The 16435-nt window shown below is 43.4% G+C and overlaps 1 protein-coding gene across 1 annotated transcript; it reads left to right on the forward strand.

Annotated features, from left to right (window-relative positions):
* The first annotated feature begins 2780 nt into the window (after positions 1-2780).
* LOC122740360 (C-type lectin domain family 4 member K-like) lies at positions 2781-15330 on the forward strand. Its single transcript, XM_043982458.1, has 7 exons — positions 2781-2970; positions 4468-4554; positions 6679-6738; positions 7164-7232; positions 7629-7780; positions 13578-13693; positions 14395-15330. The coding sequence occupies exons 1-7, from the start codon at positions 2949-2951 to the stop codon at positions 14579-14581; spliced, it is 693 nt and encodes a 230-aa protein (XP_043838393.1). The 5' UTR covers positions 2781-2948; the 3' UTR covers positions 14582-15330.
* The last annotated feature ends 1105 nt before the right edge of the window (positions 15331-16435 follow it).

Consider the following 16435-nt stretch of genomic DNA (forward strand, 5'->3'; position numbering starts at 1 on the left):
TTATCCTCATTTTAGAGATGAGAAAGCTGAGGCAAACAGAACTTACCCAGGGTCATACAACTAGTGACTGTCTGAGACTGGATTTGAACTCAGGTCGTCCCAATGCTTGGTCCACTGGGCTTCTTGGCTGCCTCAGGATTATGGTGGTATGACCATGTTGTACTGGTATTAGTGATTGTGTTTAACCCACACGTAGGATTTTATATTTACCTATTGAGGTGATTTTAGATCCAACTCTGGCAGCATAGGAGAAGAGGAAGCCATTTGGATTTTGTCTCTAAGTGCCAAATCCCAGTTATTAGAGGGTTTTTTGATTGAGTGTATTGATTAACTGTAAAATTATTGAAAGCAATAATGATCTCATTCTTTGTATTTGTATTCCCAGCACCTAGCACAGTACCCGGTCCACAGAAGGTGCTTAATAAATGTTTTTTGACTGATTGATGGTGGTGCTCTCAGTCAAAATAGAGACATTGACATTGATTTAGGAGGACTGGATGGTTTAGGAGAATGACATGTTGAGTTTGAGATGCTTATGGTATATCCAATTGGAGATGACCATCAGAAAACTTGAAATGAAGGTGGAGTGTAAAGGGTTGAGGAATAAGTGAGAAGACCAGAGGCCATGAGTGAAGACAACCTTTTCTAGGAGCTTGACTGAGAAAGTGAGGAGAGGAATAGGATGCCATCTTGTTGAAAGATATTAAGGCCAAAGGAAGGACTTTGATGCATAGGAGAGCTTTTTAAAGCCTTTTTAGATTTGAAATGTTTGAAGGGAGAAAGGAACTAGTAGATAAATAGAAATTGTCTACTGCATTCCAGAATGGAAAGAAGGAGGGGTTAGCTGAAGTTGTAATCTGCTGGAGAAGATGGGATCATGGTCTCATCTAGAAGGATTGGCTTGGAAAGGATGAAAGCCTCTCCATTAGCAGAGACTGAGTAAAGGAGGTAAGAGTTAAGGATGATATCAAGGGGTTTTGAAAAGGAGAGAATGAGAAGTGGGAGTTCATAGTGAATGACTTCCATTTTCTCAGGAAAGCTAAATTCCACAGTTGAGAAAGTGGAGGAGAGGGAAATGTGGAAGGCTTGAGGGAAGAAGAGATCTCAAATAGTATCTGTGGAAGTATGAGGTAGCATATCAAATAGGGAGAAAAAATTGCCTTGCTGCAGGGCAGGTCCTATTGTGATGAAATATATGAGTGTGCATCACTGTTACCTGACTTAGTACAATTCTTTGTGGAAACATGGAAATACAGTGGGGGATTTTGGTGTAGTAATTCCAGACTGGGACTGGCAAGGAATAGAGTAGGTGTCTGATGGATCTGAGAGTAAGGAACAGTGTGGAGCAGGATTGATTAACTAAGGGAGGAAAGCAGTCAGATCAGGGAGATATGGCCTTAGGGAATCTGAGAGGTAGAAGGACTAGAGGTCCTAATGAGGGCAAATACTTGATTTAGGAGGGGTGAATGAGAGAAAGTGGAATGGGGGGGGGAATGATCAAATAGAACAGTTGTGAGCAATGGTAAGATCCAGGTTGTGACCTGTGACCTGTGGCTAGGGTGGAGTAGAGGAGAAGCTTGTGACATTTGAGGAGAATGAGGAAGTCAGAAGTAGATTCTTGAGGGAACATCAACATGAATGTTGAATGCACTTAGTGTGAAACCAGTGAACTGGGCACTGTCCTCCAGGAGAAAGGAGGGAGAATGACCCTGGGGTGGGGGGAGCAGTTAGCAACCATCATGAATCTGTTGTGGTAATGGAGTGAACTTGAAAGGAGGAGAGGCTTCTGAGAGATGGAGGGGAAGGGAGAGGCAAGAGTGGTCATGGCCACCATCCTTCCAGTCATTTGGGTCCTATTCTAGTCATCATCCATTCTTCCCTTTTCCCCACCCCATCCCCATTACCCAATCAGTTGTCAAGTCTTCTCAATGCTACTTCCAAAGCATTTTCCACATCTTTTACTTTCTCTCCACTAACTTGGCTCCCACCTTAGATCAGCCTCTCATCACTTCTTCCTTGGACTACTATAGTAGATTCCTAATAGGTTTCCCCCACCTTAGCCTCTTGTCTCTTCTCTACCAAACTCACCTTTCATAAGATTGTAAATTGAGTTGAGGCCCCTAAGAGGGGCCCTTAGGTTTTATACAGTCCAACTTCTTCATTTTACAAACTGAGGCTCAGAGAGGATTAGTGACTTACCCAAGGCCACAAAGTGAGTGGTAGAGTTGAGTTTTGCAATAAAGTCCTCTGACTCCAAATTTAGCCCTATTTCCCCTGAGCCACTGCTAAAATTATTCTTCTAGGGTATTAGTCTGGTGTGGCCATGCTCTTGATGAAAACCCTTCAGTCTTCAGTGTAGAGGACAAGGGAAGTGAGTGAACCCATTAAAGAATTAGGCTAGTTCATTTGTGAATTTTTTAAATGATCAATAATAATAATAACCACATTTTGTGGCATTTTAAGATTTACAAATGAGGAGACTGAAGCTCAGGGATTTCAAGCTCCTTAGCCATGGTCACACAACACACACACGCGACAAAGCCCAGACTTCCCCAAATCTGGCTCTAAGACAAGTGCTCATTTCATCACATCACACTGCCCAATAAGCCAACATCTTTGGTCTCCTTTCCTTCTCACCACAGTGGTTTCAGAGTCACAGCAGAGAGGAGGAGCATATGTTAATTCAAAGAAAGAGGAAGGGGAATGGTGAGGGCCACCCATGCTCTGGTGCTGCCCACTATTGACTCACCATGATGGTTCTTAGAGGGATGTCACTGAATCTGATGTCTGAAGCTGTTACTTCCTCTGCCATTTCTCAGATCATATGAAGGGCTCTGCTCTCCCAGCCAGGTTCTAGAGTTCAGAAGAGCTTCCAGAGGGCAGGCTGCTCCAGAGGAGAAGATAGGTTGGACAAAGAGAGAATCTTTGAAAACGTGATCTTGAGAAACATGCTGTCTAAGTCTGAAAAGAGTAAGGTATTGGGGAAGATCTGGAGACTCAGCTGGGGTCCCTTGGGATGGATAGTAGAGAGGATGACACTCCAGAAAAACAGAATCAGAGATTTAGATGTGGGAGGGACATTAGAAGCAGCAAGTCCAAATCTCTCATTTCACACATGAGAGGTTAAGTGACTTTCCCAGAGGCACGCAGCTAGTAAGTGACTGGGGTCGGACCCAGAAAAAACTGGTCCTGTCTACTCCTATGTACATAATTGCTTGTACTCTGTCTCCTCTGTTAGAATGTGAACTTTTGTCTGTTTTTGTATCTCCAGAAATTAGCTCAGTGCCTAGCACATAGTGGGCACTTAATAAATACTTGTTGACTTGACCTGATTTAGCTCAGACTCCATGTCCAGGATTCTATATCAAGTTGCATCAAGGTTGACTTTTGGGTGCCTCATCAATGACACCATCAATCGATGGTAAATGAAGTCTGATTCAGGAAGTCAGAGTTAGGAGATTTACAGGGGGAGAAAATGGACAAAGCTCTAGCAATTTGTCATGAAGAGGTTCATTGGTCTCCTTGCCCTTCCTCTACACCCTCTGACCTCCCCTCACCTCTCCCCCAGCAATATACAGTTTAGTACTAAGCATCACAACTTAAGGAGGTTACTAATAAGGTAGAGAGTGCCCAGGGTGGTGAATGGTTTCAATCCCATGTCATATAAAGATCAGCTAAAAGAACTGGATGTAAGATTTGAACTGGCCTCTTAAGATGTCTAGAACTTCAATGAGAAACAATGAAGAATGAGGTGATTTGGGGGCATAAGAAAATCATGAGTAACAGCAGTGAGACAGGAGATTGCCCTACATATACAGGCAAGGAGTTGGGGTAGGACAAAGAATGGTCCAGCTTAGTTTGGGGTATATCAAGGGGAGTAATTCAGGATGACTGGAAAATGAGGATGGTGATAGATTGTAGAGAACCTTGAATGCCATATAGATTTAACTTGAGAAGGGAAAGGACAGAGACAGACTGATGGAAGGATTGCAGGTAATTGTGTTGTCTCATGTATGAATCAGATACAAATATAAAGAGGAAACAAAATATAATAATAATAATAATAATAGATACATTTATGTTGCATTTAAGGTCTGCCAAGCAATGTATGTTATCTCATTAGATAAGTAACATCTGGCAAAAACCTTGATCCTGGGTCTGTCATAGAGAGATTGTGAGGCCACTGATAGAGTTTTAGATATGAACTCAGGGGTCCTGGGTCCAAATCCCACATATGACACTCACTATCTCTGTGACCTTAGGTAAGATTCTTCACATTTCTGGGCCTTGGTTTCCTCATCAGTCAAATGAGAATTGGATTGGATTAGTTTGCCTCTTCCAGACCTCAAGTTATGATCTCATAGTCAGAAGACGTCCAAGTGATAGAGATGCTGGGTGGGCTCTGTCTTTGGAAGCCACAGCCTCCAGGCCGTGCTAATGACTGTTTTCTCTCTTTGTATTGTCCAGTCTTCAGGAAGCTAAGGATCATCCAGGCTTCCCTGTCAGTTTTGGTTCTTGCTCTGGCTGCCGCCCTTAAAGTTGTGGTTATTCTATGTAAGTTCTCACCCTATCCCCCCCACCAGGTATTTTTCTGATCAGACTGGGAGAAAGCACCAAAGCGGCATCTAGACTGACATGCGATGCTGGTTGGTTGGGGCTACACAGTCAGCCAGCCCCTCTGCTCATTTTCATGAGGTAAAAAAAAGTCAGAGGCATAGGGAATTCTAATAACTCAATCACTTATTAAAGAGTTGTTCTGTGTCAGGCATGGTGCTAGGCATTCTGCACAGAAAGCTAAATTTGGGAGTCCTTGTCCTAAAGGAGCTGACATTTTATCAAGAGAAACAACATGTACACCTATTAATGTATATACCAAACATGCACAAAGTGATTCTGAGCTGTGTGTGGGGAAGCCCTAAGTACCTGGGGGAGGCAGCAAGATAAGCCTCCTGTAGCATATAGCACTTGAGTTGAGCCTTTGAAGGAAATTGAGTATGCCAAGATGAGGGAATATGTGTGGGGGACAGCCCATGCAAAGGCACTGAAGTGGGAAATGTCAAATCATGTGAGATGAACTATGCGAAGGTCAGTTTGGCTGAACAGGACCTGGGAGCTGACCAACAGTCCAAAGATCCCATAGGGTGTCAGAAGCCCTAGACTGGCATATTAGGGAGAGCCAGAAAAACATGGGCTCAAATGCTGTCTCTAAAACCCACGAGCAACATCAGATTGGAAGGCAGGTCCTCTGACTCCAGATCTTGGCATCTTTCTCCTGTACTACATTGTTCCCTTTATCTGCTCACATGTAAAGCTGGTGGTTACAGATCTTGCTTTGGAGGGCATAGTTGTCAGGCTGATGATCATCACTGTCCTCTCCTTTCTATTGCTTTGTCTCTCAGCTTCTAATCAGCCACACTTTGTTATGACAATTCTCTTTTTTAAAAATTCTGGGCGCAGCTAGGTGGCGCAGTGCAGAGCACCGGCCCTGGAGTCAGGAGTACCTGAGTTCAAATTCGACCTCAGACACTTAACACTTACTAGTTTTGTGACCCTGGGCAAGTCACTTGACCCCAATTGACTCACTTAAAAAAAATTCTGGGGGGCAGCTAGATAGCGCAGTGGATAAAGCACTGGCCCTTGATTCAGGAGGACCTGAGTTCAAATGTGGTCTCAGACACTTGACACTTACTAGCTGTGTGACCCTGGGCAGGTCACTTAACCCTCATTGCTCCACAAAAAAAATTCTGGAGACAATGTAATGGTCTCTCAGGTCCCTGGAGTGCCCTCTTTCATGCTTTGTGGAGTTTAAATTGAATAAAAAGTTAGGAGTCTAGTCCCAGTAGCTGAGAGCCCTCAGTTAGGAAAATTATTAACATTTAGAATAAAACATTTAACATTTGTGTTGTTGAGGACTGTTAAGGGGTCCTCTGAACTTGTCTTTTTGAATTGTCATATTTTCCAGAACCACTGGACCCTGAGCATGTAGGAGGCCCTGAATGTGTCAAAAATGAAACCCCTTCCCCCTGGTCCCTGGGCTGAAATAATTTGTTGTTTACATCCTAAACTAGACTTCCTGTGTATACTTGGGGGTCAAGACAGGCACCAGTCAGTCTGCAACAGATCAGAAGGAATGTAGGGGGAGAAAAATAGACTAAGCTGTAGCATTTTGTCAAGAAGAAGTTCGTTGGTCTCCTTGCCCTTTCTCTACATCATCCCCCCTCACCTCCCTTCACCTTCTTTCTTGTGCAGCTGGGACCCTTGTAGATAAGCAGACCATCCTATCTTCAGAGTCTAGCAGTTCCCAGAAGAAAAGAATGCTGCATTTGCCATCACCTTGATCCTCCCCTTCAGGAGGGGTATTATCCTTTTCTCACCTTTAGCACACCTTCCCACCCTTCCATGCCATGCCCCTTCCTGATATCTCTTCCTTCCTTTGCCCTATTCTCATAAATATGCAAACTTCTGGATGGGCTCCCTGTGCATGTGCATTTCTCTTGTAATAAACCTAGTTTTCACCTAAGTTCCATGAAGCTGTGATTCCCTGTTGACTGTATCTCTGTCCTAATGTAAAGGAGGGTTTATGTCTAGCCAATCTCTGGCCCCTCCATGGCTGAGGTTACCAGAAACATGGAGGTAAACAAATGAGTGGAGCCTGTGCCAACATCTGTCAATGTTCAGGCACTGGGAGAAGAAGTTGGGAGAAGACTCTTCTGGGAACTTTCCTTAGTCCTTGCAAAGGTCAGTACAACAAGAAGTTCCAGCCCAAGGCTTCTGATTCAATATGTCTCATTGACTCTCCTTGATCTCTCCCTTCTGGGCCCCAGCTTGACCCCATTTTTTTCTTTCCTTTTCACACCTTGTCCCTCTGACCCCACTTCTTGCTGGCTCTGTTTCTGATCTCCTCCTTCTTCCTCTCAGGCTGTCTCTTGAAGAGTGTGTTTCTTCAAAGCCAAAGAGTCTGACTCAGTTTCCCATTCCTGTCAAAGATCTAGACGGTTTCAAATTAATCTTAGGATCTGAATAGAATGTCCATCCCTTTCAGTTACAAGGTCGGCAACCAGCTGCCAAATCTCTACCCCAAGGGCTTATCAATGCCTATTGAGTTGGACTGATCCCCTCTCTGAGGCTTCTCCCTTTCTAATGCCATGCCCCTGTGATTCTAGATCTTCAAGAGAAAAATGACCAAGTTGAGAGGGCCAAAGTCTTAAATGAAGCTCTGAAACAGCAAAACCGTGAGTTGCTTCCTCCCCCACATCCTTTGCACTGACTCCCAAGCTCCTGCCCAGCCCCTTCATCACTCAAGCTCGAGTTTCACATGAAGAGGCATCCAAGACACAGGCAGCCTGTTCCTCCTCTGCTAGCTTCCTCACTGTCCTTTTTCCTGGACACTTCAGAAAAAAGGAGGGAGTGGAATGTTCCTCATCCCTAACCCCCAAAATGCTCTCTCTGTGACACACTTGGACCGCAAGAGGCTTCTGATCGGACAATAATAGTCCAACTCTGGCTCACACTGACCAAGCTTTGTCACTGCTCTGTACCCAGCCCTCTTGAGGTCCAAGAGGTAGTGCTGAACTCCGCTCAGCTCTGGTCTTTCCCTCTCCTCATTCTTGCTCCTCTTCCTTCCCAAGGAATCCTTGTTCAGAGGGTCTCAGAGGCTGAGATTGTCCATGGAGGAAATCTCTACTACTTTTCTTGTGACAAAATATCCTGGGATGATGCCAATCAGTACTGTGTGTCAAGGGGCTCCAACCTGACTTCAATTACCTCAGTGGAAGAGCAGGTCAGTATAGTCTTTGGTGACCCTAGGAGTGGGAGGTAGAGATGGCCCCAAGTTGGGTGTCCATGGGCAGCTCACTTTCCCTCTCTGCTAGTTTCAGACAGTCTCAAACAAAGTTAAGGCTTATTGGTAAAACACAAAGAGGTGAAGCATCATGGCTAGGGAAGTAATACTGTCCCACTGTCCTCTGTCCCACTCAGACTGTGGAATATTGGGTTCAATCCTGGGCATAGAAAGGGCATTGAGAAGCTGAGGAATGACCAGAAAGGTGAAGGGTCTGGAACCCATGCCATACAAGAATCAGCTATAGGAAATGGCAATGTTTGACCTAGAGAAGAGATGACTCAGAGGACGTGGGGGAATTCCTGTAAGTATTTAAAGGGTTGTCAGAGGAACAGGCATTTGCCTTGTTCTCCTTGGCCCCAAAGGAGAGAATCAGGAGCCATGTAGAGAAGGTGATAAAAGGTGTGTAATGAAGTCCTGGCCAGTGGAGGCTCTATCCTTAGAGCATGGACATGCCTAATGCATGCCTACATGGAAGAGGCTGGGGGAGGGGGTGTGCTTCCAGAAATGTATTATGGTGTGTAACTGAAGAACCACCACCCCCATTTAGGAGCACGTACCAACATTCCGTAATTGGGTCTTCTTTGCTCATCATGGGGTGAAGAGATGGATTGTTGACTGGCTACTTAGTCACATCTGGGGTGCCATATTCTCCCAGTGATGCTCTGTCCCTGTGAGCCATGGACCACCACATTTACCAAGAATGAGAACTATGGCTAACCAAAGGACAATGCTTGTTATAAGCAGATTGTATTTTATTCTACTGATGGCCTGTGCATTCACAGTGGTAGAAAAGAGATCATCCAAGTGACTGAGAAAGGATGTGGGCAGATCAGACTTAGAGGTGGAGAAGACCATGGAAGACACCTTCATTTGACAGATGAGGAAACTGAGGCCCAGAGATGGGAAGGGACTTACAACACATTAGTCACCATGTTGATCTCATACTCACACCTAAGTTTTCTATTCCATGGCCAAGAATCACCTCCTATCATTCCATTCCTCCCTGTGCTTCAGTCCTCTTGACCCCAGGCTTCATCTTCACTAGAACTCGACATCCCTTCATTCTCAGATGAAGTTCTCCCAGGATATTACCATTGAGCCAGTCAATACACTTTCCTGTGCCTCAGTTTCCTCAGTTTTATATATGTTTCCTTATGTAAAGAATGAGAGGGTTGGACTAAGTAATCTCTTAGTTCCTTTTAAACTCTCTTGATTTCATGAATCTATAATTGCTGCTCTGGCTTTATAGGCTTCCTTTCCCTATCTTTATATCAACTTTACATTGAATTCATTTTATATCTTTCCCCAATTGAGAATCTTTTATTCTCTCCCATATTGCCCCGTATGCCCTCCCAAGCCCCAAGCTTAGATTACCTCCACCATCCACATCCTCAGCTCTCACTCATAAGCTGTTAAACAGTGCTAGAGCAAGTAATTTAGCTTTGCTCACTGGGTCCATGATATTTATAATGCTTGATGTTAACTGACTCTTCATTGTACCAAGAAAATCTTTTTATTCTCCCTTAACTAATTCAATGTCTGACATGAAAAGGTGTCAGACTTTTCTGTGCCAAGGTCAAAAACCACTTTTTGTGCACAAGGCAACTAGGTGGCACAACGTATTAGGCCTGCGGTCAGGAATACCTGAGTTTAAATCCAGAATAAAACACTAGCTGTGTGACTCTGGGCAAATCACATAACTTCTGTCTGTCTCACTTTCCTCAACTGTAAAGTAAGAATAAAAATAACATCCATCTCCTAGAGCTGTTGCAAGGATTGAATGACACAGAACTAAACACAATGCATGACACATAGCAGGCATTATATAAATATGATTGTTATTAATCCTATGTCATCCCATCTTCTACAGCAGAATGCCCCTTCATTTCCACTGGGTAACTAATCTCTATTTTCACATTATTCAATTGGAACTGCTCTTTCCAAAGGTACCAATGATCTCTAAATTGCCAAATCCAATGACCTTTTCTCAATTCTCATTCTTGTTGATCTTTCTACAGTTTTTAGCACTATTGATAATCCTTTTCCCATGGACCCTCTTTTCTCTCAAGGTTTTCCTGACATTGCTCTCTTCTCATTCTCTTTCTTCCTGTCTGAACCTTCCTTCTTAGTGTTCTTTGATGGATCTTCATCCAGATCTCATCTGCTAACTTTTGGTGCCTCAAAGGCTATGTTCAAGGACCTCTACTTTTCTTTCCCTATTTCTTTTTTGTTTTGTTTTGTTTTTTTGCAGGGCAATGAGGGTTAAGTGACTTGCCCAGGGTCACACAGCTAGTAGTGTCTGAGGCCGAATTTGAACTCAGGTCCTCCTGAATCCAGCGCTGGTGCTTTATCCACTGTGCCACCTAGCTGCCCCATCTTTCCCTATTTCACTTGATGAGCCCCTGAACTCTAATGGATTTTATTTTCATCTTGATGCTGATGGTTCTCAGTTATGCAGTCCTACCTTCTCTTCTGACCTCGCCTCACATCTTCAGCTCCCTCTTAGACATCTTGAACTGGATATCTCATGGACATCTTAAACTCAACATGTCCAAAATTGAACATCTTTTCCCCCAAACCCTTTCCTCTTCCAAAGTTTTCCCATGATTGATAAGAGCACCTCCATACTCTCAATCATCCAGGCTCACCACCCAAGTATGATCCTTGACATACTACTTCCTCTTATCTCCTATAACTAAATGTATAGCCAAATTCTATCTATTCATCCTTTTGCCACATTTCTCAGCTTTTTTCATCTTGCCCCTGGACTAGTCCATTAGCTTGCTGCTTGGTTTCTCTGCCTTAAGTCTCTCCCCTCTTCAGTCTATTCTTTACTCAGTTACCAAGTAATCTTCCTAATGTGTGGCTCTGATCAGGTAGTCCCACTCCCATTCAAGAAATTATCTCCAGATCCAATACAAAATCTTCTGTTTCATTTTAGAAGTCCTTCAAAATTCAGCTCCTTTATGCTCTGTCTTCTCACACTTGACTCTCCTTCACATGCTCAGCAATTTAGTGCCACTGGCCTCCTTAATGTTCCTTGAACAAAAAACTCCATATACTGATTCTATGCATTTTTCTTGGCTGTCCCCCATTCCTGGAATGCTCTCTCCTCATTTTCTGCCCTCCTTGACTTCCTCAAAGCCTCAGTCAGAATCCCACTTTCTTCAAGTCTCCCCTAATACTAGTGCCTTCTCTCTAATTAGATCTCCAAGTTATCTTGAAAATATCTTGTTTGTACATAGTTTTTTGCATGTTATCTCTTCCATTAGAATGTGAGAAGGTTGAAGGCAGGAACTGTTTTTGTCTTTCCTTGTATGTCCAGTGATTAGCACAAAATATGGCACACAGTAAATAACTAATGAATGCTTATTGGCTAACTCTCTCTTGCAATCCCCACAGTACTATTTAAAAATGTTACACTTTCAACTTCCACACCAGCCCTCTTCTCAGCAAGAGACTTTAGAATTTATTGAGAACACTAAGAGCTTTTGCCTTAAGGTCCCTCTTCTTGCCTTTTGACACCCAACTACCCCTTAATATCATTCTGCTTGACACTTCTCCCATGAAAAGATGGCTTTTCTCTTCACTGTGGACAACCTCTCTACATGTAACCTCAATCCTATCCTCTCTTACTCCTCTAACAGATTGTTCTCACAATCATCCCTTTGTTCTCCAATATTCATTCCTGTCTGCTTGTACCTTCCCTATTGCCGAAAACATGCCTATGTCTCCCTCCATCCTTAAAAACACTTTTGTTGATAGTACCATCTCTCTAGTTATGGTTCCACACCTCTCCTTCCTTTCATAGCCAAAGTTCCAGAAAAATGCCATCTACTGCTGACACTTCCACATACTGCTCCCCCATTTCTAAGCCCCTTGCAGTCTGGCTTCCGCCTCTTCATCCAATTGCTCTCACCAAAGTCACCAAAGCCTCATGACTTGCCAAACCTAGTGGACCCTTCTTGTATTCTCTCCAGTTCTTAACACTTTTGGTCCCCCTCTTCTCTTATACGCTCTCCTTCCTCTTTGAGTTTTCATGACACTGCTCTCTTTTGGGTTTCCTCCTAGAGGTCTGACTGATTCTTACCAGTTTCTTTTTTGGATGATTATCAAGGCTTCTCAGTCAATTTATTTAAAACAGAACTCATTATATTTTTTCCTAATCGTTCCCTTCTTCCGAACAGATAGATTGCAAGATCCTTAAGAATAGAGACTATTTTGTTTCTGTTTGCATGACCAGTGCCCAGTGCCCGGTATAGGGCCAGGTTCTTGGTCAACCAATCGATAAATAAACATTTATTAAGCACCTACTATGTGCTGGGTACTGTGCTAAGTACTGGCATCTGAGTAAATGCTTTTGGAGTGATAGAATGTAAGCCCATTGAAAGTAGAGATCAATTTCTGTCTTCAGTGCCTTGTATGATGAATCACAAGTGTACAGATAGAAATCATCTGGTCTGACCCTGGGCAAGTCACTTGACCCTGCTTCTCTTCTCTGGGCCTCACTGCTCTCATCTGCAAAATGAGATGATTCCTAAGTCCCTTTAAGCTTTGATAGTCTATAATTTTCTAGCCCTTGTGCAATGGTGTACTGAGTCTGAGTCAAATTATGGTAGAGTTGGGCAGGCCTTGGTGTGGCCAGAGTTCGATTGATCTGCCAACCCCTGCAGTTTGCCCCTCAGTCCTGGGCTATTCAGTTACCTGGGACAGCTCCACGGATGCTCTGCTACCTCTGCCCTCCCACCGGGGTCTGTTTGACCTTACTTAAAGTAACATCTCTCTGCAAACTGGTACAAATCCTGGAGCTAAGCCCCTCTGCCTCCAGGAAACACAGGGAGAAACAGCCAAGCTTTCACACACACACACACACACACACACACACACACACACACACACACACACGAAAATAAACAATTCTGTCATATATGTAGGTATATCTACATGTATACACATGCATGAGCAAACATTTGTGGTTTTGAATAAATGTTTACTAAGAGCCCACTACTTTGTCAGACACTGTTCTAGGCACTGGGGGCGGGGTGGGGTTGAGGTGTCCCAAGTTAAAAAGGAGACAGTCCTTGCCTTAAAAGAAACCTGAATTCTATTAGGATATTCTAATGTGGCATTAGAATATTAGAAGGAGAGATGGCCTGGGAATTAGGGGACTCCAGGTTCAAGACCCTGGGCAAATCACTTAACTTCTCAGTACCTCAGGGACACTCCAACACTGTGAGTTCCAAAAGGAGGTGCTGACACACATTTGTGGAGGTAGTTTTCTCATCTGGGAGTTCTCTATAACAATACAATTGCAGACCCAGTCCTTGTTCTCTATATTTTTTGGTCTTTGTTGAGTTCCTAGCACAGTGCCTGATATATGGTAGGAACTTGATAAATGTATATTGGCTAATTTACACATATCCATATATGTATAATACAGGTACACACATGTACACATATGAAACATAAACATACACATATAGTATATATACCCTGACTTCATTGTTTCGGAGTGAGGCTGGCTATATTGTCCCTACTGGGTACTAGGGGTACCCCTCAGGGGTTGTAGTGTTTCTTCTCTAATGAGATTAGATCAATTCTTCATTTGGTTATATGTTTTAGGAATACCTACACACAGCAATGGAATTCTTACAAATATACAAATAGGGTGCCCATCCATGCACAAATTTAAACATATATACCTCCTTGAAATAATTCACTTCTCCCTTCATAGGAATTTATTTATGAAAAAGGTGCCGATGTCACATTCTGGATTGGACTAAATAATAAGGAGGGATCCAAGTGGACCTGGATAGATGGGAAGCCATTCGATGAGGTTCAAAGCAAGAGGTGAGTGAGTCCAGCCTGCTCTCCCACTTCTGAGCCTTCCTGTGGCAAACAGCCCCTTGGAGATTCTGGGATCTCTCCTCAGAGGAAGCCCAAGCTTACAGCCAAGTCAGAGCGAAGCAGTTACATGAGTGTCCAGCATTGTGTGTGTGCCTTTTGTGAGCACATATGCTGGGTCTGCCATGGTTGTGTATGTGCTCTCTCTGTAGTCTATGATCTCAAAAAGCACAGAAGGGAGGATAAAGTCAGGGTCCTGGGTTTAGTGGAACACTGCAGGGGCTCTGAGGGGTCTTGGGGGTGGGGGCAGAATGTGGAGCTCTTTGGATTATATCTCGAAGGGTTTAGAGCAGCGGTGTCAAACCCAAATTGTAACAGATTCCCTCCATCAGCATTTTATTAAAAAATTTCCAATTACATTTTAATCTGGTCCTGGTCATACTTAGGAGAATTGCTGTTGCATGTTACCCATGGGCTGTGTGTTTGACATCTCTGGTTTAGAGCAATAGAGAGTTTCTAGAGACTATTTGTACCCCTGTCCCCCCTCCCAAGCCCTAGCTGTGAGTTGGGCCAGAATGGGGCAGCCTTGGAAGGAAAGCTTCTGTAAGTTTATTAGTCTGGGTCCAAACACAGGGGAAGGAGTTTCTTCTCAATCCTTGGTATACACCTGGGAATGACATTGAATGTATTATTCTTTCTCCCTCTAGGTTTTGGGCACCAGGGAAGCCAAATAATAGGGAACACAATTGTGTCACTTTCTGGACAATTAGTACCAAATCATGGAGGGATGAGAACTGCCTGGGGCATTTCAAGTTCATTTGTAAGAGAAACTGTGAATCATCGAGGCTGTGCAATGGAATACAGAATGAGGGTTCTACTGACTTCTATAGTTGAAGCCACGTGGGTAGAGCAGTCAGCAAATCAACAAGATCTTATTAAGTACTTGCAACATGCCAGGCACTCTGCAAACCTCCCTCTTCCTGTCACCCACACCAGCTTCTAGGCTCCATTCTTTCCAACTGAAAGTTTTCCCAAAGGAATTTAGGACAATTGGTAGAGGCCTGATTAGCTGAACCAAGTGATGCCCCTATCCCATCAAGAAGCCATAGACCCTCTCCAAATCATCATATACATCCTGGGCCTACAGACGGTAGCTAATCATGGCATGGGGGTATTTCCCATTCACTGGAACAACAGGCCAAGCCCATGCTGTTCCTCCATCATCTTGACTTCAAGCATTTTCAATGACTGGCTGTTCCCATGCCTCTTTCCTGCCCCTCTCCCTTCCACCTCCTCTCCACTTCCTGGCTTCTCCCGTTCCCTTCAAGTCTCAGCTACTTTACAAGGAGTCTTCCCCAGTTTTCTTTAATCTTCATGCCTTCCCTCTGAAATTATTTCGAGTATATCTCGTATATGTATATGTACATGTTTATCTATATCTATCACCTGTTTGTACATAGCTACTTGCATGTAGACAACATAAGACTGAACTCCTTGAGAGTATATATACTTAAACACATACATATATGTATGCACACATGCACACACATATGGTCCTGGGACAAGTTACTAAGGACACATGAACATCCTTCTCTTGTTCTTTTATATTTAATGTCCTGTGAACTGTTGCAGAGATGCAAAAAAACAACTCCTTTTCATAATTCAATAAAAGAATTATAATTTAATAAAAGTCAGCTGACTTCTCTTTCTGCCTTTATATTCCCCAGGGCTTAGCTTTGTGCTGAGCTCAGAGTGAGTCTTAAAATTCTGTTGAATGAATGAACTATAACTCCCTAATCCTTCATGTGTTAAGGGCTAAAATTCTGGCTATTCTGTCTAAAATCTCTAATGAGTGGTCGCCAATAAATTATAAGCTTTAGCAAGAGTTAGACTTTTAAGCATTTATTAAGGAGAATAAGAATTTGGTAAAGAGAGAAGAAAAGGCCTAGATTCCTATCTATTAAAGGGAGAGCACATTTCTAGCTCCCTTCTCCACCAGTGTCCCCAGGAAAAGAGAGAGAGACAGAGCACCCAGCTCCCCCTTCCTCCTCCCACCAGCAAACATCACTTCCTGACACCAAAGAAAAGCCGCATGGCCTTGCCCTCAAAGACCTTCCTTTCATGGCAGAGCTTTTCTACAGTAAATCTCCAGCAGGCAGCGTCATTGTGAGATTTAAAACTGGATATAAGAGCATTAAACTCTCCTTTAACCTTTCCCTTATATATCTCCCAGACCTGTAAGAAAAAGGTTAAAGGAGAGTTTAATGCTCTTATATCCAATTTTAAATCTCACAATGGGTCATTTGTTAATTGACCAAAAACAACCTTGGTTCTTGTCTTGACCCCATATCAATGGGGTCATTAATCTCTCAGTAGAATTTCTCCCAGGATCCTCATCTGAAGCCTAGCTAGGGCTTGATAACTGGACCCATTGAGATACTAATCCAGGTTGTCGCAATTACTGACACTTTGTTCCTTGCCCCTCAGCCCCCTAGACTGTGATATCAGAGAGAAATTTTGGCTTTATCCCATATCTCCTAGCTTCGTCTAGGCACTAGCCAGGTATTGGACCCATATACAGTAGTCAATCATGGGGTGTGACTTTCCAAAGCCACTGGGAATCATGCACCCATTCTTGGCACTTCCTCTTCCCTTGGCTTCTATGATGAAATGCATCCTCTCATACTATGGGTCAAGGTTGTTTGTGTTTTCAAAAGGGGAAACAAGGTTTCCTGTGCCAGTGGAAAT

Source organism: Dromiciops gliroides, chromosome 2 (assembly GCF_019393635.1).
Source record: "Dromiciops gliroides isolate mDroGli1 chromosome 2, mDroGli1.pri, whole genome shotgun sequence".
Taxonomy (NCBI): domain Eukaryota; kingdom Metazoa; phylum Chordata; class Mammalia; order Microbiotheria; family Microbiotheriidae; genus Dromiciops; species Dromiciops gliroides.

What these genes read in the sequence shown, in the direction of transcription:
- LOC122740360 (XM_043982458.1), top strand. Translation starts at nt 2,949, where the DNA reads ATGCTGTCTAAGTCTGAAAAGA. An exon ending in GCTGTCTAAGTCTGAAAAGA is followed by an intron (nt 2,971 to 4,467) that starts GTAAGGTATTGG and finishes TGTATTGTCCAG; the next exon opens with TCTTCAGGAAGCTAAGGATC. An exon ending in TTACCTCAGTGGAAGAGCAG is followed by an intron (nt 7,781 to 13,577) that starts GTCAGTATAGTC and finishes CTCCCTTCATAG; the next exon opens with GAATTTATTTATGAAAAAGG.